We start from the raw sequence: 25,832 nt of genomic DNA on the forward strand, positions 1-25,832 counted from the left end.
GTATACCCACTTCCAAAGTATTAACATTGATTAATAATATTAATTTCATAATGATCCTTACAGTATGCTGAGAAGTCAAGCCATAAAAGTTAGGTGACAATACTGGGCCCATTTTGTAGTGCACTAAATGTGCAAGACTAGTGTTACATATTGTTGTTTATAACACAGGGCATTTAAAGTAGTTGGGACACTTAAAAAAAATGGTGGCATAAATTAAGAGTATATCCACTTAAATCTTACATTTATTCCTGTCAAATATATAAGGTATGTCACAAGTGAAGTAGTCTAAATAAAATAATAGCTTTTAAAATATTACACTGACGTCTTTCAGATTAAACAAAATCACTTTCCAAAGCCTACTGGTCCGACTCTCTCCAATCCCTCCCTTTCTTTATTTCCACACTGTCCGATAACAACCACTATTGGCAAATACATCATTCCACGTCGCTGAATTACTGGAGGATATGTTCACAAGCTTTGATTGAGAGCTGATATGTGTGTGGGGGATTACTGGAGAGTTTATATGCTACTATTTTAAATTTATTGACATTTTTACCACACCTCCTCGTCCTTATTTGCTGTCAGAGACTCTGTAATGTTCTCCTCATCCAAACCCTCCCTACTCTCATCCTGGACATCCATGGAGCAAGCTGACTCAGACGCTCTGGATATCAGCACCAAAGTGCAACTGCATGGGGTACTGTGGAAAAGACCTTTTGGGAGGTCCTCAGCAAAGTGGTCCCGCAGGTAAAATTGGGCACTTACAATATCCTTTTTGTATCTTTTGTTTTGTATGTTTTGTTTTGTTTTGTTTTTTGTTGTTTTGTTTAGTTTTGTTTAGTTTGTTTGAAAAAAAAAACAGTTGTGGTGAAAACAAACCATGAATATACCTAACATTTTAATCTTGACTGTAGACCCAGAGTTCTAGTGGTATTTGTTATTTAGTAGCTATAAAATTTTATCACTGTTTTTGCTGTGCGAAGAAATTCATGTATCGAATTTAGGATAGTATATTTTTGTGTATTGCCTCGTGCTGTAATGTACTTCAAAAGCTTTTATGGCTTAGACGATATCCAGTAACCCATCATTATACAGTAGTTTACTGAGCAGAGTTGTGCCAGTAAGCTGAGTAAGTCAGATCTATGAGAATGTTCTGTACTGCTGGCGAGATTTTGTACATTAGGAAACATAAAAATCAATTTATAGATGGCACACAGTTTTGTCAGTTCAGCATTGTACTGTCATAGAAATGAATGTTATGTTTATGGATATCTGTTATCCATATCCTGTTATAAGTTAAGAACAAAAATAAAGTAATCCTTTTTTTATTGCTATTAGCTTTTGTGCATTGTTGTGAAAATGTGTGTGCTTCCATAACAGATTCTTCATCATCAAGGATAGCTTCCTGTTATACTATGCCGAGAATGAGAAAAAAAACTTTGAGACAAATCGATACTTTAACATTCACCCTAAGGTACGAACGCATGCACGCACGCACGCACGCACGCGCGCACACACACACACACACACACACATTCTGGTTTCCATGTTTTGTGGGGACATTCCATAGACGTAATGCATTTTATACTGTACAAACTGTATATTCTATTCCCCTTACCTGCCCCATTCCCTAACCCCAACCATCACAGAAAACTTTCTACTACCTTAGATTTTCAAGATACATCATTCTGTTGGATTTATAAGCTTGTTTCCTCATGGGGACATCAAAATGTCCCCACAAGGTCACAAAAACACTGGTATTCCTATCTTTGTGGGGACAATTGGTCCCCACAACGTGATAATTACCAGGTACACACACACACACACACACACACACACACACACACACACACACACACACACACACACACACACACACACACATAGATTTTGTGCTTTCTTTACATGTGTTTTATTTGACTGCATAGAACTAATGGCCTACTTAATATTATGTATAAGTAGGGTATTTACACAACAGTAGCCTAATATACTGTAAATACAGTATATATTGAAAAAAAAACTTGTGACTACTGGGGTTGTTATGCTTATAGGCTAGAAACATGTTGAAGTTCTCCTTATATGATTATATATAACACATTAAGATTTACACTAAAAATATTAATTAATATTCTGAATGTTGGATGGATGAATAAATGTTTAAAAGCAATATTCCTACATTGCACATATTCTATAATCAGTTGTGGTACAGAGCTGCAATATAGCAAATTTTGTTTATATCATTTGATGTTTGTTTCATTTCATATTTTATTATATGAATAAAAAATTAACATTTTATTGCATTAATAAAAATCATGGTTACCATATAGCAGGGGTATATACTGCGGGGTGCTCCCCCTCGGCACAGATCTGTCAAAAATATAACATAGTTAGTCTAGTTTAATATTTGTTTGATTTTAATTTGATAAATTTGAAAATTGTTTATTTAAATGTTTAAGGGGCCAATCACATGTTGCAAGTAAAAGCACATGTTACGTGTCTTTCCAAAGACGTTCCCTTTCGAAAGAACTCAACCCAGCATCATAAAATGACACTATGGGTAATGAAATGCCTACTATGCCATAACAAATTGTGTCTGTCCGGTTGTAAAGGTGTTACGCACAGCTCAGGACATGAAAACCTGAGATCCAGGTGAGGATAAGAGTTCCAATTAATAATAATTAGGTGACGGCATTCTGCACACATAAGCAAATGAAATAGCCTCTATGATCTATTTACTAGATTAGGATCCAAAGCAGACCAGTAATTGGTTGGATCTTCTCCACATAGAAGACCTCCAAATATATTGCTCCACTGCCCTAACAGGGCACAATAAATGTAATCTTCCAGATTCCACCAACTTGGGAGGAGGATGATGAAAGGCCTGTAAAATTAAGGATCTAGCCACATGAGTGGGAACCTTAGGTACAGTATGTATGCCGGTCTGGGGTGAACAATGGCTTTATTTCTTCCTGGAGCAAATTACAGGAAATCTTTTGAGGTCACCAACCCTCCTCAGAAAGGTGATGGCCAGTAAAAAAGCCAACTTGAGGGACAAATACTTACCTGTAGCAGACTCAATAGGCTTGAAGGGAACTAAAAAAATAATCTAAAAAGGTCCCAAAGATCCCAAGCTGGAATTTTAACCTGAGCAGTAGGCGTCATCCTCAGAGTGCCATGCAGGAAACAAACTTTAAATTAAGGGGTGCCCCCAAAGACCAAAAACAGCTATATCTGCAGTATATACCCTAACTGTGCATTCATACCGCCACCAGCGAGTATGTGGCCTGAAGTCATTGATTTTCAATGAGTGCCGGCGGCGAGCTCTCCACTTTAGAGCTTAATAACCTTGGTTGAGAGACCCTGGTTCAATAACTGATCCCCTTCAGTGGTCAGACCCATAATTTACACATTTCCAAAAAGGGTTGGAATATGACCCCCCTGGCCTGTGTTAGAAGGTCTCTCCTCAGAGGAATCTCCCTTGACTGACCGGCCAACAGGGCTAGAAGTTCAGAAATCCATACTTGGGCTGGCCAAAACGGGGCTATCATTAGGAGAGATATCCCCTCTCATCAAACCTTCTCTCCCTGAATCAGCCACATCTGTAATATGGCATCCAGACCAAGTGGGTCTGGATGTGCCAGAGAAAACCATAGGGAACAATGGGTCATCTCTTGAGATGCAAATAGGTTGACTTCCGCTCCACCATTTCTCACCCATGTCTGCTCCACCACCTCGGGCAGAGTCTCCATTTCCCTGACCTCAACCCCTGCCTCAATAGAATGTCTGCTCCCACTTTCTGGGCTCCTAAAATATATATATTGCTCTGAGTGATAAAGGTTTCCCTTAAGCCTAAAGGAGAACCAATTGTGCCAATCTGCACAGACTCAAACCTTGTCTGTCCTGACCAGACCATGATGGTCTCTGAGACCTGGAAGGAAGTGTTTCAGTGCCTGAAACACTACCAACATCGCTAGGCAATTTATGCCAAAGAAGATTATGCTCTGCCCACAGCCACCTGGCTAAGCGGCCTTCCACTACCGCTACCCAACTCGTGATGCACACCTCCGCCATCACTATCTTCATGTGACATAGCACCCCAGGGTCAGACCCTGATAGAGAAACCAGGATTTTCTCCATATAGTTATGGAACAAAGGCATCTGTGCATAACCCTGATGATACGAAATGGGTTCCACCTCGAGAAAAAAACTTTTTTTTCAGCCACTACTGAAGAGGTCATATATGTAGCAGGCAAAAAGGAATCACTTTGGATGCTGCTGCCATCAAACCCCCTCTCTATGAAAATACTTCACATTGTGAACATGGCCTATATGATCCTGGACACCGCTGTGCGAATTGATTTGATGCACGCAGGAGACAGATGTGCCTGCATCATCACAGAATCCCAAACCAACCAGAGAAAAATGTTCTCTGCAAAGAGGTCAGGCTGCTCTTTTTGGCATTTAGGTTAATATTCCATTTGGCCAAGGACAACATCTCAAAGCCATCTCAAAGAACTGCCATCTCATGAGACTGAGCTAACGCCAGCCTATGTAATTTAATATATGTCGCCTATGTAATTTAATATATGGATCCCCTGAAGTGACTATCAAATACTCACTATAGAACCTGTATTGGAGCTAAATTTTGCAGGACAGTGGCCCGAATGACCACCCCTGCCCAGAAACATGTTCCTTATGTGTAATGTTGGACTTTAAGAAATGTATATACGTCTGTTTCTCGTCATGCATTGCAAACAATGACAAGCGCCTCATCAGAGCATAAGCAGGTTTCATTAAAGCTCGGAACACAGCAGACGAAAGAGTTACAGTATACTTTCTTCCCACGTCCACCTTGCGTGCACTGCACACACATACATACCACTTTAAAAGTATATTTACAGGACATTCACAAATTTAAAAAAGATGAAGAAAAGTAGCGGATCCACTAATGCAGTCAATATACTGTATGAGTGTGCAACCCCACAATGCTTCACGCTTGACTGACATATGTTTACCAGCGTGTATACCTCATATATGTTCCCCAGACACACAAGGGTTCACGAAGTGCACACACAGCGAGCAGTCAACACACGTGTGATCACTAAACTAAGTTTTCTTCTTGTATAAAGCTAAAAACACAAACAACCTTTTGGACAATTAGACACAGACAAGACATATAACACAGTGTTTTGCTGAAATAAAATAAGCTAGTATGTTTTTTCTTCTTCTTAGTTTAAAGCTAGTATGCTTTGTTTGACCTCCCTACTTATACCTTCCGGTTTAGCCCTCATGTGTGACTTCATCTCTCGGTGCTATAAAAGGCAAGATAGTTCAACACATTATTCAGGCGCATCAATTATTCGTTATTCATAGTGTCATTTCATGACGCAACGTTTTGTTCCCTCGAAAGTGAATGGAAGGCATGTTCGGATTTTAATCACTCATCTGCATTTCACATTAATCATATCATTATCACCATTGGGATTGTGAAGTGCTTATCCAGAAAAGAGCTGCCACCCAGAATGAAAAGGAGGGTTAGTTTGCGTCAAGTCACAGCTTCCAAAGGGTGACCCCTTATAGCTAGTAAGAGGGTAAGATGTAATCAAAGTCCCTTATCTTTGATGTAATGCAACACATAAAACTATTTATGAGAAAAAGAGGCATAAGCCTCGTGTGCCTATGTTAGGAACAGAAGAAAGATGAGGAGAAACGTGCCAAAGATAAATGTATGCAGCTATGTTATTTCAAAGATTGAAATCAGTGAAATCTTTTGTGCTACTCATGTCATCATTAGATTATGAGACTTTAGCCTGGATTACATAGACAGAGTCACAATATATTTCTACAACTGGAAGGATGTTAAATGTTACACAGTGTCCATAAAAATGTCCTCTAATTCAAAAACTAGGGATGCACCGAATCCAGATTTTTTGGGTTCGGCCGAATACCGAATCCACTGTTTAAGATTTTTTGGAATACGAAACCGAATACCAAATCCTACTCGCATCCTTTTTCCATTAACACAGTAAAACACGTCGGAGCCGATGGTGTAGTGGACGGTGCTCCAACACATGGTGCAGATGCACTTCTGGCGACCCTAGTTCGAATCCCGGCTCGAGGTCCTTTGCCAATCCCATACCCCTCTCTTCACCCTATACTTTCCTGTCGTCTCCTTAATGACTTTCTTTCCAATAAAGGCAATAATTGCACAAAAAAAATTAAAAATAAAAAACACAGTAAAACACATTAATGAAGTAAACAACGTCCACAGCAGTGTATTTTTCATTTTATTTAATTTTAACTGTAAAAAAAGGATAGGCAACATTATGCCAGGATGACAAGTGGGAAAAACTATTTTGACAATTACCATAAGCCTATGCATAATAAAAGCGATGCGGTGCGACACGCTCGTTTTTCCAGGTGCGTCCGCAAAATGTGAACCACCCCTAAGGCTCACCGAAAGAAAAAGCTTATTTCCACGTAAGCACCCGATGTGTGTAATCAACGGCCGCGTGACGTCGACCAGCCTAGGGTTTGGTTCGGTGGAAAAAAAATCTAAGATTCGGCCGAACCCGAACCCCGTCAAAAAGCCCAGTATTCGGCCGAATCCGAATCCTGGATTCGGTGCATCCCTATCAAAAACAGCTATGTTGCTTATTTCGTTATGATATATATATATAACAGTGGTGTGAAAAAGTGTGGCCCCCTTCCTAATTTTTCATTTTTTTTGAATGTTTGTCACACTTTATTGTTAAAGATAACACAAGTAAACACAACATGCAGTTTTAAAAATGAAAGTTTTTAGTTTGAAAGGAAAACAAAATCCAAACACACCTGGCCCTGTTCGAAAAAGTGCTTTTTGTGCCATTTCTAAAGCTTTGGGACTCTAGCCAACCACAGTGAGAGCCATTATCTACAAATGATGAAAACATGGAACAGCGGTGAACCTTCCCAGGAGTGGCCAGCTGACCAAAATTACGAAAACTGCTGCTGAGCAAAAAGAACATTAAGGCTCATTTCAGTTTTGCCATTTCAGTTTTGCCAGACAAACATCCCATTGCGTCTGCCATAAAAGTAACACAGCATTTTAGAAAGAACATCATACCAACAATAAAATATGGTGGTGGTAGTATGATGATCTGGTGCTGTTTTGCTACTTCAGGACCTGAATGACTTGCTGTGATAACTAAAACCATGAATTCTGCTGTCTACCAAAAATCCTGAAGGACAATGTCCGGCCATCTGTTTGTGAACTCAAACTTGAGTTCTGCAGCAGGACTATGATCGGTTACACTTTATTTTGATAGTCCACTTTAGACATTCTACTAACTATAAATAACTTTGCAACTACATGTCAACTAACTGTCATTAGATTATTAGTAGACTGTAAGGGTTGGGGTTAGGGAAGAGTTTTGGGTTAGTGGAATAAGTTGACATGCACCTGCAAAGATACTTATAGAAAGTTGAATGTCTGTTGAGATATTATCACAATAAAGTGTTAGTAGATATTAAGCAGACAGTTTACTAATTCTCTAAAGATTAGTTGTTGATAAATTGTTGCTAAGTTACTTATAATTAGTAAAATGTCTAAAGTGGACTATCGAAATAAAGTGTTACCCTATGATCTAAAACAGACCAGCAAGAACACCTCTGAATTGCTGAAGAAAAACAAAATTAAGACTATGGAGTGGCCTAGTCAAAATTCTGACCTCTATCCTATTGAGATACTGTGGCATGACCTTAAAAAGGCGGTTCAAGCTCGAAAACCCTCCAATGTGGCTGAATTTATCTGCAAGTTATCACAAACGCTTGCAGTTGTTGCTGCTAAGGGTGGCCCAATCAGTTACTAGTTTTTTTTACACAGGGCCATGTGGGTCTGGATTTTGTTTTTTCCTTCATAATAAAAACCTTCATTTAAAAATGTCATGTTATGTTTACTTGTGTTATCTTTGATGGATAAAAAAATGAATTACACATAGAGCAGTAATATTTTTTTTTCCAATATTACCATTAAAAGGTTTTAGGGTGAGTTTCATGTACTTATTTCATGTAATATATTTTCCACATATTATTATAATAGCATATTCATTAAAACTATGGAATAACACAAACAAAACTGTCAATACTGAAAAAAAACAACTGTCAATACTGTAACAAAAAATCAAAACAAAAACACATGTTGGCAAAAAAAATTAAATTATAAAGGTTTTAAAAATGTATTCAGGAATTTAATTTGTTAGGTTAGTGCAATGCTTTTATAATTTAGGGTATGAAAATATTTACTTACTGTTATAAAATAATGTATATTAAAAGATAAAAAAACACTTATAATTTTTAAGTAATTGAATTTAAACAATATAGTTACATAAATACTGTGCTTTTTTGAATGTTTAAACAGCTCTGTGACCCTTCTATGAGATGCCAATCTCAGAAATAGCCCCAAGCATATATGAAAAATATATAATGCAGAATGTGTGGCACATACAGGGCACATTATTTACAGTTTTCTTTCATTTTCTCCTTATAAGGGTGTGATCCCACTGGGTGGATGTGTCGTTGAGCCAAGAGAAGATCAAGGCATGCCATTTGCTATGGTTATCAGCAATGAGGACTTCACTGTAAAATATGATTTTCCTGTTGCATTTTACAAAATTGCACTCACTATGTTTAATGCATTTTTATCATACACTTTTCAACTGGAAATGGAAATAGACTTTATATTTTTATAAAATTATATTTTTGACTACAAGTAGATGTTTCTGTATGTCCTGTACAGGGAAACATTGTCCTGGCTGCCGAATCAGAGTCAGAGCAGAGTCAATGGGTGGAGATACTACAGGATTCAGGAAAAGTGTGAGCGATTTTAGTCTATCTCTCCAGCTATGACTCTGCAAACAAATGTAGTTCTGTAAAGTTTACACAAGTAATTGCACATAAAAAGGGATACTCCAGCCAAATATTAAAACAGTGTTGTTTTCGGCAGCCCTTTTAGTTTTAGTCTTAGTCTTTTGGATTAAAATGCTTTCCAGTTTTAGTCACTTATAAACTTCATTGTTTTAGTCAAGTTTTAGTCAACGAAAACACAAAAAGGTTTTAGTCAAGTTTTATTCTATGAAAACGCAAAAAGGTTTTAGTGAAGTTTAAGTCAATTTTAGTTAAAAAAAAAAAAAATGTTTTCAACAAATTATTTCAGGTTGAAAAGTATTGGAAATGGGCTTAGGTTTGACAAGTAGATACATGTAAAACCTTAAGCTTACCATGAAATGTGTCGCAAGCCGATTGTTGAGTAAAATTGAATGTATATATGTTAAAGGAACAGTATGTAAGAAATGTATATCAATTAATCATAAAATGGCCCTGATATGTCACTAGACATTAAGAAATCTTTTTCATTTAAAATACTTATATCACTGACAATAGTGGTCTGGCCAGAATATTGTCATTTAAAAAGTGGAGTTGCAGCCCTCAACTGATGTTTATGTTGTCATTTTGTGTATTGGCCACCAGTTGGGTGATTGCAGTACCAGTTTTAGCCACAAGTTTTGTTATTGCAATACCAGTTTTGGCCACAATCCTACATACTGTTCCTTTAACAGTGTGACTTGTTAGTTACCTTTAAAAAATATCAGCGTGATGAGCCTTTAGGTGCTGCTTGAGGTTGGTGGTATTCTTCCCACCTAGTTTGTGGCCACATTTACCGCCGTCTCCCAATATGCATTCCGTTTTTCTTTCTGATGGATTATACTGAAAGTAGGCTATGTCCATAAATCATCTCGTTGTTTCCGTTTATTGGCGTCACCGCAACAGTCTTTCGAACTCACCAGCTGTGTTGTTGTTGGGTGAAATCTGTTGTGTGTGCGCGGCATGGCGTCAGCCTGGTGGTGGGCGTACCCAAAACAAGGATAGGAAGTGGAAGCATTGCTGATACTTTTTAGCTAAAAAACAGACAGATTTCACCCAAAATAGGCAGAATTACATGCACTGTAAACATCAGACTTATAATCATTTTCGTTCCGTCTCGTCAACGAAAACTCGAAAGCGCCTCGTCATTTTTCCCTATATCACGAAATTGCGTGACTATTTCACGCATAGACCAGCGTGAAAATGTCACGCTTTGCCGCGTTTGAGCGTGAGCATGTCACGCTTTTCTGTTTGTGTCACGTATTGGTTACTCAACTTTTTTGTCCTATTTTCAAACCATTGTCGCTTCGGTTTAGGGTTAGATTTGGTGCTTGTGTTATATGTCACTTTAAGTATTTGTCACTTTAAGTATTGGTTGATAAAAAAAAAGATACAAGACTTATTGTTTTATATTTTCTAAACTTTAACCAGATGTCACCTGACGTTGGGGTTAGAGTAGGTAAGGATGTCATCTTATGTAAATCTAACCCTAAACCGAAGCGACAATGGTAAGAAATTAGGACAACAAAGTTGAGTAACCAATACGTGACAGTGACACAAACAGAAAGCGTGACATGCTCACGCTCAAACGCGGCAAAGCGTAACATTTTTACGCTGGTCCATTTGTGAAATAGTCACGCAATTTCGTGATACTGGGTTGCATTTTTTAGTCACCTTGGAGCCATTTTTAGCTAGTCATCGTCACGTTATTGTCAATTTATAATTTCGCTATCGTCATCGTTGATGAAAACAACACTGTATCAAAATTACCCCATTTACTTACCCTAAAAGCAACTCGAGATACACTGTAAAAAAATCAGTAGAAATTGCAGCTGAGTTGCCGGTAATTTACCGTAGATTTAAATTCATGTTATTTACTGGCAACATTTTGTTCAAAGTTAAATGAACATTTAACATTTACAAGTCTTTGTCTTTACAGAGTAAAACTAAAAATACAGCATCAAGCAAAACATTTTGGGAAACAAAATCTGAAGCAAAAAAACAGAAAAAGGTTGTTGATGATTTCTGGTTTCCAGAATGCTTTGCATGAGGCTATTATTGTATAGTTTTATTCTGTAAAGATAAAGACTTGTTAAAATATAAAATTTATTTAACTTTGAACAAAACTCTTGCCAGTAAATAACATAAATTTAAATCTACTGTAAATTACCGGCAACCCAGCTGCAATAACATTGTAATTTCTACAGATTTTTTTTACAGTGTACATAAATTATGCCCATCATCTTTCAAACAAGCACATTTGGAGTTATTTTAGTAAATATCCTTGCTCTTCAAAGTTTTATAATGGTAGAAACCAGCTATCATGGAACAACTTTAACTTTAAACACCAAAAAATACATTCATCCTTCACAGAGGTAATCCACACGGCTTCAACAGGTTAATAAAGGTCTTCTGCTTGTAATGAATGCAATTTTGTAAGAAAAATATCCATATTTTAAACTTAATAACCTGTAATAACTTGCTTCCAGTATCGACGCCATCTTGGATTCATGCGATTCATGAGAGAGTTTTAGGGGTTGTGTACACCAAAACTTTTACGCCCGCGGCCGGCGCATGTTTTCAATTGTTTCCGATGGAAGCTTGGCGTTTTTCAAATAAGCCAGCAGCTAGCGGTTTTCTTCCGTGCTGAAAACCGGCGCCCAGCGGTTTTTCCGTGCTTAGCACTGAGCACCCAGAGTTGACAAATTTTCAACTTTGGATCAAAAGCTCCGCTCGTCAATGTCAGTTCTCACGCGGCCGTCCAATCACAGTGGAGGTGGGGCGGGACAAGTATCACAGCAACCAACTGTCTCACAGCTGACGTATCAGAGCTACCAAAGCGCTTAGCTGAAGAAAGCTGGCACTCAGCTGAAAAACAGCTGGCATTCGGCGTTGTCCAGGCGTTTTCAGCCGGGTTTATAAGTTTTGGTGTGTCCAGCTCCTTAGCGTAGTAAGCATTGGTTCCAATAGGTACACTTTAAAAAAAATCAGTAGAAATTGCAGATGGGTTGCCGGTAATTTGCCGTAGATTTAAATTTATGTTATTTACTGGAAAATTTTGTTCAAAGTTGAATGAACATTTAACATTTACAAGTCTTTGTCTTTACAGAGTAAAACTAAAAAAAACAGCATCAAGCAATATGTTCTGGGAAACAAAATCTGAAGCAAAAAAACAGAAAAAGGTTGATGATGATTTCTGGTTCCCAGAATGCTTTGCAATGGGCTGTTATTGTATAGTTTTATTCTGTAAAAATAAAGACTTGTTAATATTTAAAATTTATTTAAACAAACTCTTGCCAGTAGATAACATAAATTTAAATCTACGGTAAATTACCGGCAACCCAGCTGCAATAACATTGTAATTTCTACGGATTTTTTTACAGTGTACGTTTTGCAGTTAAACTCGTGAATCGCTTTATAAACTATTATTTTTACAGTTTATAAAGTTTAAATATGTATTTTTTTCTAACAAAATCACATTGATTACCAGCAAAAGACCTTTATTAACCCCTTGGAGCTGTGTAGATTACTTTTGTGAAGGATGGATGCATTTTTTTGTTCATTATAAGCTTGTAAAATCAAGGACAGAAGTAAGCTGAGGTTGAGTATAGTCATGTGGTAATTTTGCTATTTGGCTGGAGTATCTCTTTAAGGCTTCTAACATGTTCCACATAGCCAATTGTTATATTTGAAGCCTTTAATGTGTCATTTGAGATTGTGGCATAATATTAATATTAGCGTTTCAGAGTTTATTATTAATTTCTATTGTGGTGTGGTATACATTGTGAATTCCTCTGAAGCACTTGGAAGAATGCTCAGTTGGGGGAGGCTATGATCGAGAGTCTGGAAGCTCAGGGACTACAGCTGGCCAAAGAAAAGCAGGAATACTTAGGTAAAGATGAAAGTGGTTTTAACAGTTAATGTTTTTCAAGGAACAAATTTGCAGTGCATATTCATAAAGCTTTTAAACAATGCTCTAATCCATTAGGCTACTCTAAAACCATAAATAATAAATATGGGATGACTTTTAAACAATGTATGCTGCATACATCTGTCTTTTTAATATTACTGTATCTTATTTCTATATTTATTTATTGTTTTGATGACATTGCCTAATTATTCCAGGTTGTATTGCAGTAACAAGTAATGGTATTTAGAGGCGATCATGCTACATTTTAGTAAAAGTAATGGTGTCAATGCAAATATTTAATATGCTTTGCCTTGGATATGAGTTTAGGCTTTATTTACAATCATTTATTTATATGTTTGTTTGTTTGTTTTTGTTAGATAAGCTAATGGAAGAGACAGAGGAACTCTGCTTGGAAAGAGAAGAGAAGGCGGTTAGTTGTCATATATCTTTGATGAACTCAAACACAAAAATATTTAAAATATTTAAAATGTAAGCATACTAAGGCTATGTTTACATTAATGCGTTTATCCTTTAAAACGCGTTACTTTTGCTACGTTTACGCCTTTCATCTACACTACATCACCGTTTTTGACCCTCATAAACGAATTCGTTCGCAAACGCTGAAGACCCTGTTTTAGTTTAAGAACTCAGATGTTGCTCTGAGTGTAAATGAACTTAGACGGAGTCTTATGTAAACGAACAGCTGATGTTAACCTGACAACGCATCATTTTCAAAGTAAAAATTATTTTATTCATGTAAATGTTGGTTTGCAACGGAGGTTTTGCCAAAAATAGTAAACATCTACAAACCAGCTATTATAAACGCTATATCGGATTGTTTTAACATGTATCCTTATAGATAATGTCTGTTTTATATTAATGTTTGAGTATTGTTGGGTTTAATGTGTTTATGTTTTGTTTAAATTTAGTTAGCTTACGAAAGATAGACTGTCATTTTAAACGCCATATAGGCGTTGAAAATGCCAATATGAAGGGAGAATTGTAATGGGTCAGACATTATTTTTGAGTTTAATTTAAGTTTTGTTTGCTACTTTAAAATGAATTTCGTTTCAGATAATTTGTCTCTTAATTTTAATCGATGTTTTGTTGATAAGTTTTGTGAATATAAATTAATAAAAACAATAAACTCAACGTCATTAATATATAATGCTCGTTTAGGCGCTTGCGCTTTTAGCTATTCTGTGTTGCTAGCGGAGGACGTGCACGGACCTCGCACACTTTTAAAAATTAATGCAATAAGCATTTCTGGTAGGCTAAAGCAATACTTCACCTCTTACTATGTTTGATTGAAGTTTGCATTTGCTAAAATTTATTTTTGCTTCAAGTTCGCTACTGTTAGTACTGTTCACTTGAATGCTTTCTTTTTAAATCATAAAGACCTTTATGTTTAGTTATAAAATCAAAATTAACCTATTAATCATATTAATATGTTGTAGGGGGGAGATAGAACAGTATAAGACTTTCCCAAACACATTTTTATAGGTTCAAAAATAGTGTCTGTTATAGTTGCCACCAAAGGACCCAGGTATGACTTTTTGTCAATATCGCACACCCCTAGGCTGCGTAAATGCGCAAAGGTAAGCTATTATTAGAGTAATAAGTTATTTTACACTTTTATGCGCATGCCCAGTTACATGATTGGTCATGTTTCATGGGTTTATGGTGGTGTATAGTGTGGATGAAGATTCTTTTTAAAATGCCAGTATAAACGAGGATCGTTTTCATTTTAAAATGCCGTTTTAAAACGCAAATGCTCTAATGTAAACATGGCCTAAGTAAATTGTGTGTGTGTGTGTGTAGGAGCTTGAGAGACTGAATCAGTTGCTGGAAGAAGAAAAGCAGAAGTTTGAGGAAGTAGTACAAGAGCTGAGATCAGAACAGGAGCAGATTAAAGTGTAAAACATTCTCACCCAACCACATTCTTTAACATTTTTTTAAAATAAACATACAACATAAGTAGGCAACATATGAATACAGCATTTATTTAAATAGGCCTTCAAATCCATGTGCACCTGACCTTTCGCATTGTTTTGTGTTGGTAGGGATCTGGACGGTACGTCTCAATGTCTGAGGGGAGTAGAATCTGAGAAAGAAAAGCTTCATAGTCTCACCACACTGTTGCAAAAATCCTTAGAGGTATTAAATAATAAATCCTCAAAATAATTTGAGATCTCCCTGCTGATATTAGAGATTAATGTTATACATTGTATAATGGTTATGTAGGTTATAATGTACAGTCAGTGGGTTATAATGGCAAAATAAACCCCCAGGGTAATCAGGGGGGTAATCAGGACAGAAGTGGTCTTATTCTGTATCACCCTGAAGAGGTTTAATTTTTGTATTAATGCTTGGCTGAATGTATATTAACCTACATATTGCATCTGTTTATTGGCTGAGTGTATAATAACCTGCTTATTGCCAGCTACTTATCAAGTAAATAAATAAATAAGTAGACATGAAATATTCATTTGAATTCAATTATTTTTTGTTTACTTTTAGATGAGGCAGAAGGACAAAACACAAGCAGGGCTAGACTGGAAATATAGGTTTCCCAAATGACTTTCAGTTTTACAGTATTGGACAATGGTTCAGGAATATTTTAATAATAAATGCTGTGACTGATTATTGTAATAATTTTCCAGAAAAGCTGTGTGATAACCGAAATTAGAATATGGGTTGAAGCTTCACTCTTAAAAAAAAGGTTCTTCATGGTTCCATTGAATAACCTTAAATGGCTTCGGAAGAACCTTTCTGTTAAAAGATTTTTTTTTTAAGATACTATTTTTAATAAACCTTTCCCTGAACAGTTATTTGAGAAACAAAATTGGTTCCTCTATGGCATTGCTATGAAAAATCTTTTAAGCACCTTTATTTTTAAATGTTTTCTATATTATGGCTTTACCTAAGGCATAAGATTGTTTATACAGCTTTATCATCATCAAGTAGAAATGTGGACACACTTCATCAGTTATGTTATATCCAAGTTATACTCGACGACAGTGAGTAATGAGTCTGATGTGTGCAGTTCCTGAGCCTGGGTTATTTTTAATGTATAAGAGATGCACCCAGCTGAAGTCAATATAAAACAAATCAGACTGTCTCTTCAGGAGCTTTCCCTTGAGAAAGAGCGCACTCTTGAGCTGCTGAGAGGAAGAGGGCAGGATGGTACCAAAACAGGAAAAGATCACCAGGCCTCTTTAGACTCCCAGCATCCCGAAGTGCAGCTTCAAGGGAACCTGCGCCACATCGAGGAGCAGATGAGGAACCTGTTTAAAGAGAAGGAACAGGCAAATCAAAGGTGAGAAAATCCATTACTTTATGACTAATGAACCTTTCTGTGTTTCTAAGTCGGAACATTACTTTTTAAGAGAACAATTTTTTAAATAAGCATTGGTTTTTGCATGCAGCACCAATCACGTGTAGAGCCATTGTCTGACCTGACCTGGAGCCGAGTAAATGGAGTGTTTAAAACACAGTAATGGAAATGTACATTGATCCCCAAATAAGCTAGTCTATTGATCAGACACGGTAAAGTGACTGAGGCATAAAAAAGAAAGAGCGGATTGACCAGCGGATATAAATGACCTCAAAAGTAAGAATTTAATAAATTGTTGTTTTATATGGACCATTACACAAGAACTAAAGTTATAAGTGAAGTTGTAATAGGATATGTTTATAAAAAAACAGCTTGATAAGATGGTACACGTTTTTCCTGTTTTATGTTTACAGTATTTATTAAAGAGAAAGTTCGCCCCAAAATAAAAATGATCTAATGTTGTTACAAACCTGTATACATTTTTTGTTCTGATGAACACTAAGGAAGATATATTGAGGAATGTTTGTAACCAAATCATTTATGAGCCACATTCACTTCCAGAGTATTCTCTTTTCCTACTACAGAAGTGAATGGGGCTCATGATGAGTTTGGATACAGTATAACATTCCTTAAAATATTTTACTTTGTGTTCATCAGAACAAAGAAATTTGTACAGGTTTGTAACAACATGAGAGTGAGAAAATATGAGAAAATAATTGTAATATTTGGGTGAACTATCCCTTTAAGGCAAATTTATTAAAGAGCACCCATTGCTAAACATTATTTTCTGTTTTTGCTGTAATACAATGGGCTAAAAAACACATTCTTTTCCACATACCGGACACTATTGTTGCTCCTCTATGCCCTGCCTCCGTGAAACACATTGATTTTGTACAAAGCTCATTGTTTTGAAAAGCACAGTGCCCTCTCCAAATGGCTAGATAATCTGTATGATTGGCTGAATCTGAATCTGATCCAGAAAATGTAGATGACCAAGCTGATTGGTCAAATTTATCAGCACGGCTTGAGCAGAAGTAACAGATTTGTAAGTTAAGGATACTAAAATATAAATCATGTCTGCATTTATGATCGTAGAAACGACAAACAACAAAGTGCTCGTGTACATGTCAACAGGCCCAGGAAGTAAACTGTTGCCTACAATCTAATGTGTTTGTTGTAATCCAAGAAAATAGATTTAAATTGGAGACGATAACTCGCCCCATCTGTTACTTTGGGATTTGTACCTTTGGATATCGTTAACACGTACTAATACACACTTACACACCAAAGGATGTTTAAAATTGTGAATTGCAAAATTGGCAAATCATTGCATTTATTATAAATTATACATAATGTCTAAGGTGTCGATGAAGGGTAATATATCTGGTCTAGCATACCACACAGCCTACTGTATGTTATATATTGTATATGTATACTTTGCGTAAAATTCAAATATTCTATATGCATAAAAAACCTAGGTTGACCCACTACATTGCTCAAAATGTGCAGTAGAAAATAATGTGCGGTGTATTGCGGTGTCATATATTAAATTCATAGTGGTTGAAATCAAACTTTAATTCTCAGAATCTCAGAATTTGATTTTGAGACTTTAGCAAACATCTGAAAACAATACAATAACAATAAACTTAAAAGATAAATCTGTTTTTTCCACTAATTCTTATGACAGTTCTCTCTATCGCCCCCTGCAGGCTAAAAGAGAATGAACTGAGAGCCAAAATTCTGCAGGATGAAAGGGAGTTTTATTCTTCCCAAGCTTGTGCACTCCAGCAGTCTCTTACACAGCTCACAACAGACAAACAGCACACTGAGGAGGAGCTGAAGGTGAGACCTAACTTGCCTTAAAATAAAAAAAACACCGTAGAGAATAAAACAATGTAGAGAAACACTAAACGCAGTTGGACACAAGCTGCTATGGTTTTCTGACTGTAAATTCAGTTGTGGAACACTGCTCAGACAGTAAGAACAACAGAAAAAAACACTTTAGTGTTTAAGTGCATATTAACTGTCTGCTTTAACAAAAAAGTGTGCATGTTTATTTATTTTCAAACAGTGGCGGCATTTTACAAATACATAGGCTATGGCATAATTTTCTTTGGCCATACAACAGCAACATTCCAAAAAACGGAACCATAAAATATGATTATATCCCCTTACAAAAATTAACCCTATTTTTTTGTGGTAAAAGTGAATTAGCATATTTTTTGTGTATTGACTACTATTAGCAAAATCATGGTTTTACTACACTAAACAATGGTTTTAACTCTAGTAAAAACTGTAGTTAATTTTCATAAAGGTCTAAACAAAATATCTATACTGGACTCCATCATGTACAACATCCACCATATAAGAACGCACAGACATGCATAGACAGATAGCAACAATACGTAAGCAATACAAACTGCAACAGATCTATTAAAGTGTATCAAGTTATCAAGCTTATATCAACACAAAACATTCTGCCAGATAATGTCATGACAACCCCCCCCCCAAAAAAAAACAGACTTAAGGGGCCAATCACACCAAACGCATTTATGGCAGTTGCAGGCGCCTTTTTAAAATGACATTCTATGGGCAGTGAGCGTATGCATGCTGTTTATGGGTGCCGAACGCCTTGAGGTTTTTGCCGCCGGTCGCAGCACGCCTTTTTGAAGGAGCGCTGAGAGCGGAAAAGCAGCTGACGTCATTCTCCATTGTCCAATCGAATGAGGGGAGAGGCGAGCCTTACGTTGTGGTGAGGGAAGTTTACAGTTGCTTTGAAGAACTGTACTCCACTCGCTCACTTTCTCCTGCGTGTTTGTTCACCTCTCACCCTCAAACAAGGTCAGAGCAAGCGCCCTCTTTTTAAAGTTTCTGCTAATATGACAGTTAAAAGCAAAAGAGCGCTCACGCTTCAATATTTGACTGACAAGACAGCTGACTCTGTGGTTGCATAGCAATATAAAAAGTCCCGCGGCCAGCGTATATTTTCAATTGTTTCAAGTGGAAGCGCTGCGTTTAAAAAAAAATGCCAGCAGCTAGCTTTCTTTTTTGCAGTGGAGACGGCACTCCGTGGTTTTTCCACGCTCAATGCTGAGCATCAAGAGTTGAAAAACTATTTAACTTTGGGTGAAAAGCTTAGCTCGGCAATGTCAGTTCTCACAAGGTCGTCCAATCACAGTGGAGGAGGGGCAGGAGAAATATCACAACAACCAACCGGTACTTCGTACAACGACGAGGGGAAGCAGAAGTATCACAGCAACCAAAGCGTTCAGCTGAAGAAAGCTGGCTGACGGCTGAAAAACCTGCAGTCAGTGTCTACTTGGCGTTTTCAGCTGTGTCTAAAAGCTTTGGTGTGCATGCTACCAATGGTTTGATAGCACATGACATGAGTTATCCAATTATGAACCTAAAATAAAAGCTAAAATATTAAATACAATTAACAGTAAATATGACTAAATATAAAAAGTTTACCTTTTGTCACCATGCAATTTTTATCATGTAAGTGGCCATATTTAAAAAAGCGTGCCAATAATAAATGCATTTCATTGCAACAGCTCTACAAAGGTGTTCCCGATAAAACTGTAAGAAGATTTTAAATTTATCCACAGAGAACATATAAATCATATTACTTATGCACTTAAATATCTTGCTCGAGTGTGCATAAGACTGTTATATGATTGCTAAAACAAAAAAAAGGATTTTAAATGCGATAACACAATCTTGAAGTGAGATCCAATCAAATAAGTCCCCATTATGATTATAAAATATGGGTTGAAAATAACCCAGCATTTTTTGTGTGTGTGTATGGGTATGAAACCATAGCTTTGTGTGGGGACAGACTGAAATGTAAGATTTAGATCATATCCTCATTGGAGCTGTGTAATCTCAATTAAGTCCATGTTTAAGTTTCAAAAATCTTGTGCTTACTTGACACTCCTGGTTTGAATGATGCCAAATGGCAATGGTTTTTGCATCTGTCATAAAAGCAAGCTAAAGTTGTCATGATGTTACTATTTTAAGTTTCTCACACATTTATTATAGAAAGAAAATGACAACACAAGTGTATAACCTATTCTATGGTGTTTTGAAGTGTTTGTTTTCTTTTTTGGACCGTGACAGTAGGAATTGTCAATTTATGGATAAAGATCCTATTTCAAATCTTTTCCTTTTCAATGACAGTACAAAAAAAGTTACAAACTGTCTGTTATTAATTTCGTCACAACCATTTGTGATATTAATTTATGGATAAAGATCGTATGAAAATTATTTCCTTTCAACTGAATAAACAAACAGATTTCTGTGTGAACGATTTCTTAAATACAGCATTATCAAGTTACATGCAACACTAAGTCTCTCACATCCATTCTCAATCCATATCTTTCATCATTAGGTTACCCCTCAGTGATAGAAAAATCAATTGAAATTCTATAAACAGTTATATCTGTCTCCACCTTTAGATCTTGCATGTCTACTATATATCTCTCTTGTACTGTACATCTTAGACATGCAATACAGCATGTTGTTTGTGCATATGTGTTAATTTGTGTGTTTGTTAGGTTGAGATGGAGTCTCGTGTGGAACTGGAGCGTAGGCTGAAATTGGCAGAGGAAGCCCTGAAAGATCTAGAGCAGGGTCTAAACGCAATAGAACGCTCCAGTGAGAGAGACGAAAGAATGAGAGGAGATGTCGGCCATCTTCGCAGTGAGTTCACTCAACAAAATCACCATATGAGCTTCAATATGTTCTCAATGCAATATAGTCAAAAACCTAACCCCAACCTTATAGTCAGTACATGTTGTTAATGATTATTACTTAGTACTTAACTGTATAATTACACTGTAACAGTGATACCGTAAGGTGTGACCAGTTAGACGTTAAGTATAATATTTCAGAAAAAAAATAGATTAAATTCTATTTTAAGGTATCCTTTTTACCGTGTAATTATATTTTAAGTACTGAGTAATGCTAATTAAACACATGGTTTAGATTAGGGTTTGGTTTAGGGTTAGTTGCAGGAAATCATGCATGTAATTTACTCACCCTTAAGCAATCCGAGGCATACATACTGTATGTCCATAATTTTTTAGACAAGCACATTTGAAGTTGTTTTGGTAAATGTCCTGGATCTTTTAAGCTTTATAATGGTAGAACAGGGAACAACTTTTGACTGTAAACTTCTGACTTCTGTGGGTAATCGATGTGAATGTATAAGAAAAATATCCATATTTCAAACTTTAATAACTAGCTTCCAGTAATGGTGTCATCTTGTACTATGGATTGTTGAGGGTGAGTAAATCATGGGGTAATTTGGATATTTGGCTGGAGTATTGTTTGAACCAAAGTGAATCATTCAAAATTATTAAAAAAGCAATAATGAAACCCCACCTCTTACCCAACATCACGGGCAAAAGTAAATTGTACAAAAATGTATGAATGTGGTCATACGAATTGATACAAACTATGCCACCTTATAAAATACATACGAATTGCCATGAGATTGCATTGTTCATACCCAAACATGTAGCACAATTGATTTTATCCAAAGTGACTTGCAAAAGGAAAGAAACACAATAGAGTGAAACATTTATTTTTTATCTGAGCAACAATTTGGTTAATTCTATACTTTCATTTGTACACTGTCAGAATTATTTTTCAAAATATGTACCTCAGAGGTCACCAGGGCAGTATCCTTTCAAGAAGAACAGCTTTGTAACAAAAAATAGTTCATATTTGGTACATATTGGTACCAAATGTATTCAATCGATCTCAAGATTTTGTATTGACTTGTAATGTTTGCATACCTTTCAACCCTCCTGTTTTTCCCGGGATTCTACCGTATTCGAACCTGTATTTCACCCATATTTTTTATCTTTTTATAAAAATCCCACTGGGGATATTTGATATGTTCGCTACAATCTCCTTGGTTAATGTTGGGGTTGGGAAATTCCCTTATTTTCAAATCCCAATGTTAACAAGTATGATTTGTGTCAATAATGTTTTAAGTATTACATAGGGGCACAGATGCGCGGGTCCACGACCCCAATATATACACAGAATTACAGTTTAAAAATGTCAGTTTTGACAAAAATTCACACAGATATAATCTGCTATGCCGTAAGTGAATGTTTGGATAACTGTTGCGGAAAAGTATCTGATGTGTAACATTATATTAGACCCTCGGAATACAAAAAATCTTAAAGTTGTCTCTTTCAATGTTAATCAATCAATTAAAAAAAAAATAAGTTGAATGTATATTTTTCCTATAGATATTGTTTTTGACTATGTGTGCCAAATCTATTAGTTTTACTATTAGTGATTTTAAGGTATGGATGCAGTGATTTCGTTTTAAAGCCTTTAAAAATCTTTTACTTGACTTTTCTCAAAATTGATTTTGTGCACTCATTTTCTTTTTTGTCAGATTCCAACAAATCATACATCATTTTGATTTTTTTGCTAATTCCGACTCAATTTGCCAGCACACGTCACATTTTTACTAACAATGTATTATTTAATATTTTTATGATTTTTCTACATTTTTATTTTAATATATTTAACATAATGAATCACTATTTGTGAAGGTGTTTGTAAAGGATAAAACATTTGATATATATAAATATTTCAAAGTTTAAATGCTTTTCCTTTTTGTTGACTACGAAGAAACTTAACATGAACTTTTTGCTCCTGACTTTCTAAATTGCATGTTTGGATATAAAGTTGTGCTTTGTACTCCCAGAATTCTTTGAGGAATGTATCAGTGCTGCAGAGATAGAGGCCAAATTACCAGCTATCATGAAAAATGCAGTATATCTGCATAAAGCCACTGCTCGCCGCATCAAAAGTTGTCGTATACAGAGACGGGCTTCCAGGAAGCACTGGTGTAAGTACAATACAGACAAGCACATGTTCACACAGTAGGGGTGAGTGGGGCACAAACTAAACGCTGGGTTAATTGTAACACGGCTACTTTATATATTTATACAGGGCGAAGCAATCTGTGCTTTTGGTCTTTTTCTCTTACAGTCAGAAGATGATCTTCTGATTTTCTTTTGATGTGTTTTCTTTAAAGGGGGGGGTTAATGGTATTTCAAGCATTCTGACTTATTAACACAGTTATAGAGTTGTTTCCTCATGCTAAACGTAGGCAAAGTGTCAAAATGCAGTTGGGCGTGTTTCAGAGTATTTCTGTGCCGAATGCACTTCGCCAGGGTTCGTACAAGTTTCGGCTAATTTTTTTCGATTACGGTTCTAACTGACGTTTCAGGGGTTTTCGATACGTATCACTTCTTTATATGGGCTTCCGCCGGAAAACTTCCCCTGGAAAACCCCGCCCAGCCGTCAGTCAGCGGGAGACGCTAGAGCTTGCTAACAGCTTATCACGCCACTCAGCTTTGTTTAATTTCAAAAGTCAACAATGGCACAACAAGAAGTGTGTTTTTGGATGTAAGGAGAAGACATCCAGCCTTATGGAAACAATGGATATAGTTTATTATCCGGATTAGCAGCGGAGTTTTGCGTGTGTGTGTTTGATGCGGTGGATTTTCATGACGAGTTACACGCGGTAAGTAAGACTTCTGTCTTATGTTGGAAATAGGCGCGTGTATATTATATAAATGACACGAACATGTAGTGAATCATAAGTTAAAACAGTGTTGTATAGTGTTGCATGACTTGTACTCGCTCCTCCCGTGTTATAACTCCTCCTTCTTCATTTTTTCGTACGTTATCGGAAAGATTCGGTAAAGCTAATCTTTCTTTTATAAATCTGATTAAACTAAAGACTCTTCAGAGATATAAAGGATGTCATACTACTCCATAGGTACTCCAGATTAATATCAGAAATGCAGAAACAGCGTGTGTTACGTGAGCTTTAAGATATTGAACAAAGAGTGTTTTGGAGGCATGGAAGTACATTTCTTCATCTTATGTTTTTTGTTTTTCAATGAGTTGTTGTGTAAGTCACCAAATCCAAACATAAAACCATTTTGAAACATCAACTGCAACTCCTAACTACGACTCAGGTAAACAATGATAATGAAATGAAAACAATGTAAATACTAATAATTTAAAATGATAACTGGTAATACAATATCGGGGGAAATAACTGACAACTATGATTTTTTTGTCTTAATTGTGCAGCCCTTTCTATTTATATGCATTGATTCACAACACAAGGATAGATGAAGGATCATGGATGGATGAATGTGTGGATATCTATTTATTATAGGGAGATATAAAAACAATAGCCACCTTTAGTATATAGACAAAATTTTATTAAATTATCTGTGTTTAATCCAAATAGCAGGTGTAACAACAAACCCTCTGTTTGTTACAGTTAACCTCACCTGTATAGCGTAAGTTGTAACGTTGGCACTTCTTTCACTTACGGTATAATTGTACGATAATGGTAATGCCCAAAAACAAACTTTTGTGTGTTCATTTGTAGCAAAGATGTGTGTTGATAACTATCTTAAATATATTTTTAAAAATAATAGAGCCAAAATCAAAAAAGTGTTTTTGCCCTGCTCTCCCCTACTATTGGAAATCTAGTTGATGTTAACTTTATAATGAGCTGGCACATGCAGGTTATTCTGGGAAACCATTACTTTGTGCTGCACTTAAATTAAATTAAGTTTCATACACTAACTGATCCTACTTCACCATCTCATGGTTTTTCTGTGTGCAGTGAAGCACTCACAGTCGTTTGCCTCTTCACGTGGTGAGGATCACAGCCTTAAGGAGCAGAGAGAGACCACCTGACGTCTGACTTCATAGCTGTTTGAGACAACGGGCCTAAGATCATCACTCAACAAAAAAACGTTCAGGGTGATGACTAGGCATATTCTGCCAGATGGACTGACACACAACCCTGAGGATGGATTTTTTTAAAATCCTGGTCTCTGTGTAACTAGATGATGTAACTAAAAACATATAGACCTACAGTATTCACAAGAATATTTCAAAAAATGTGATTTTAACAATGTCATGAGTCAGATTAAAATATAAACTTATCTAACAACACACTGGTCCAGTAAACATTGTTTGCAATCAGTAAAGTAAAATGACACATTTAAAAAAAACTATTTTTTTTTTAAACCACATTATGACATTTTTAAAATGTATTGTTGGGACTCAAGTAGAATATCACCCTGCATGTACTTTAGAACAAGCTTCTTATCATTTTTATTATAACTTTTAATAAACCTTTATAAATAAGGTTGTATTTGTAAACATGAAGTACATTAGCTGACATGAACTAACAATGAACAATAATTCTGCAGCATTTATTAATCTTAGTTGATGCTAATTTTAGCATTAATCCATTTTTTGAATCAAAAGTTGTAACTGTTAACATAAGTTAATGTAAAATGAACTTACATGAACAATTGTACTGGCGTTAACTAACATTAACAAAAATTAATAAATGCAGATAGACTTTATTGCTCATTGTTAGTTCATGTTAGCTAATGCATTCACTAATGCTAACAACCTTTTTATAAAGTTTTGCCATTATTATTATTATTATTTATTTTCTTGCAATAAGCTATAGTGTGTAACAAAGTATATTGCTCTTACAGAAAACAATATTTAATAATAATCATACAGTAACTTACAAAGAGTACTTATTTTGAATGCTACAATCATCATCATAACATGGCTGGAAACTTTTACAGCTAAAATCAATAT

The 25,832-nt window shown here is 36.0% G+C and overlaps 1 protein-coding gene across 1 annotated transcript; it reads left to right on the top strand.

Moving 5' to 3' along the window:
- Positions 1–421: 421 nt before the first annotated feature.
- On the top strand, positions 422–24,959 carry plekhd1 (pleckstrin homology domain containing, family D (with coiled-coil domains) member 1). Its single transcript, XM_065288696.2, has 13 exons — positions 422–747; positions 1,381–1,474; positions 8,529–8,618; positions 8,777–8,853; positions 12,702–12,793; positions 13,189–13,241; positions 14,633–14,727; positions 14,875–14,968; positions 15,940–16,130; positions 17,858–17,990; positions 20,705–20,849; positions 22,882–23,025; positions 24,832–24,959. The coding sequence occupies exons 1-13, from the start codon at positions 596–598 to the stop codon at positions 24,903–24,905; spliced, it is 1,434 nt and encodes a 477-aa protein (XP_065144768.1). The 5' UTR covers positions 422–595; the 3' UTR covers positions 24,906–24,959.
- Positions 24,960–25,832: the final 873 nt, after the last annotated feature.

Source organism: Paramisgurnus dabryanus, chromosome 17, assembly GCF_030506205.2.
Source record: "Paramisgurnus dabryanus chromosome 17, PD_genome_1.1, whole genome shotgun sequence".
In the NCBI taxonomy this organism is placed as follows: domain Eukaryota; kingdom Metazoa; phylum Chordata; class Actinopteri; order Cypriniformes; family Cobitidae; genus Paramisgurnus; species Paramisgurnus dabryanus.

Excerpts from the sequence above, each read along its gene's own strand:
- plekhd1 (XM_065288696.2), top strand. The coding sequence starts at position 596 with ATGTTCTCCTCATCCAAACCCTCCCTACTCTCATCCTGGACATCCATG. Across the intron at positions 13,242-14,632 it reads TGGAAAGAGAAGAGAAGGCG|GAGCTTGAGAGACTGAATCA; the intron begins GTTAGTTGTCAT and ends GTGTGTGTGTAG. Across the intron at positions 17,991-20,704 it reads ACACTGAGGAGGAGCTGAAG|GTTGAGATGGAGTCTCGTGT; the intron begins GTGAGACCTAAC and ends TGTGTTTGTTAG.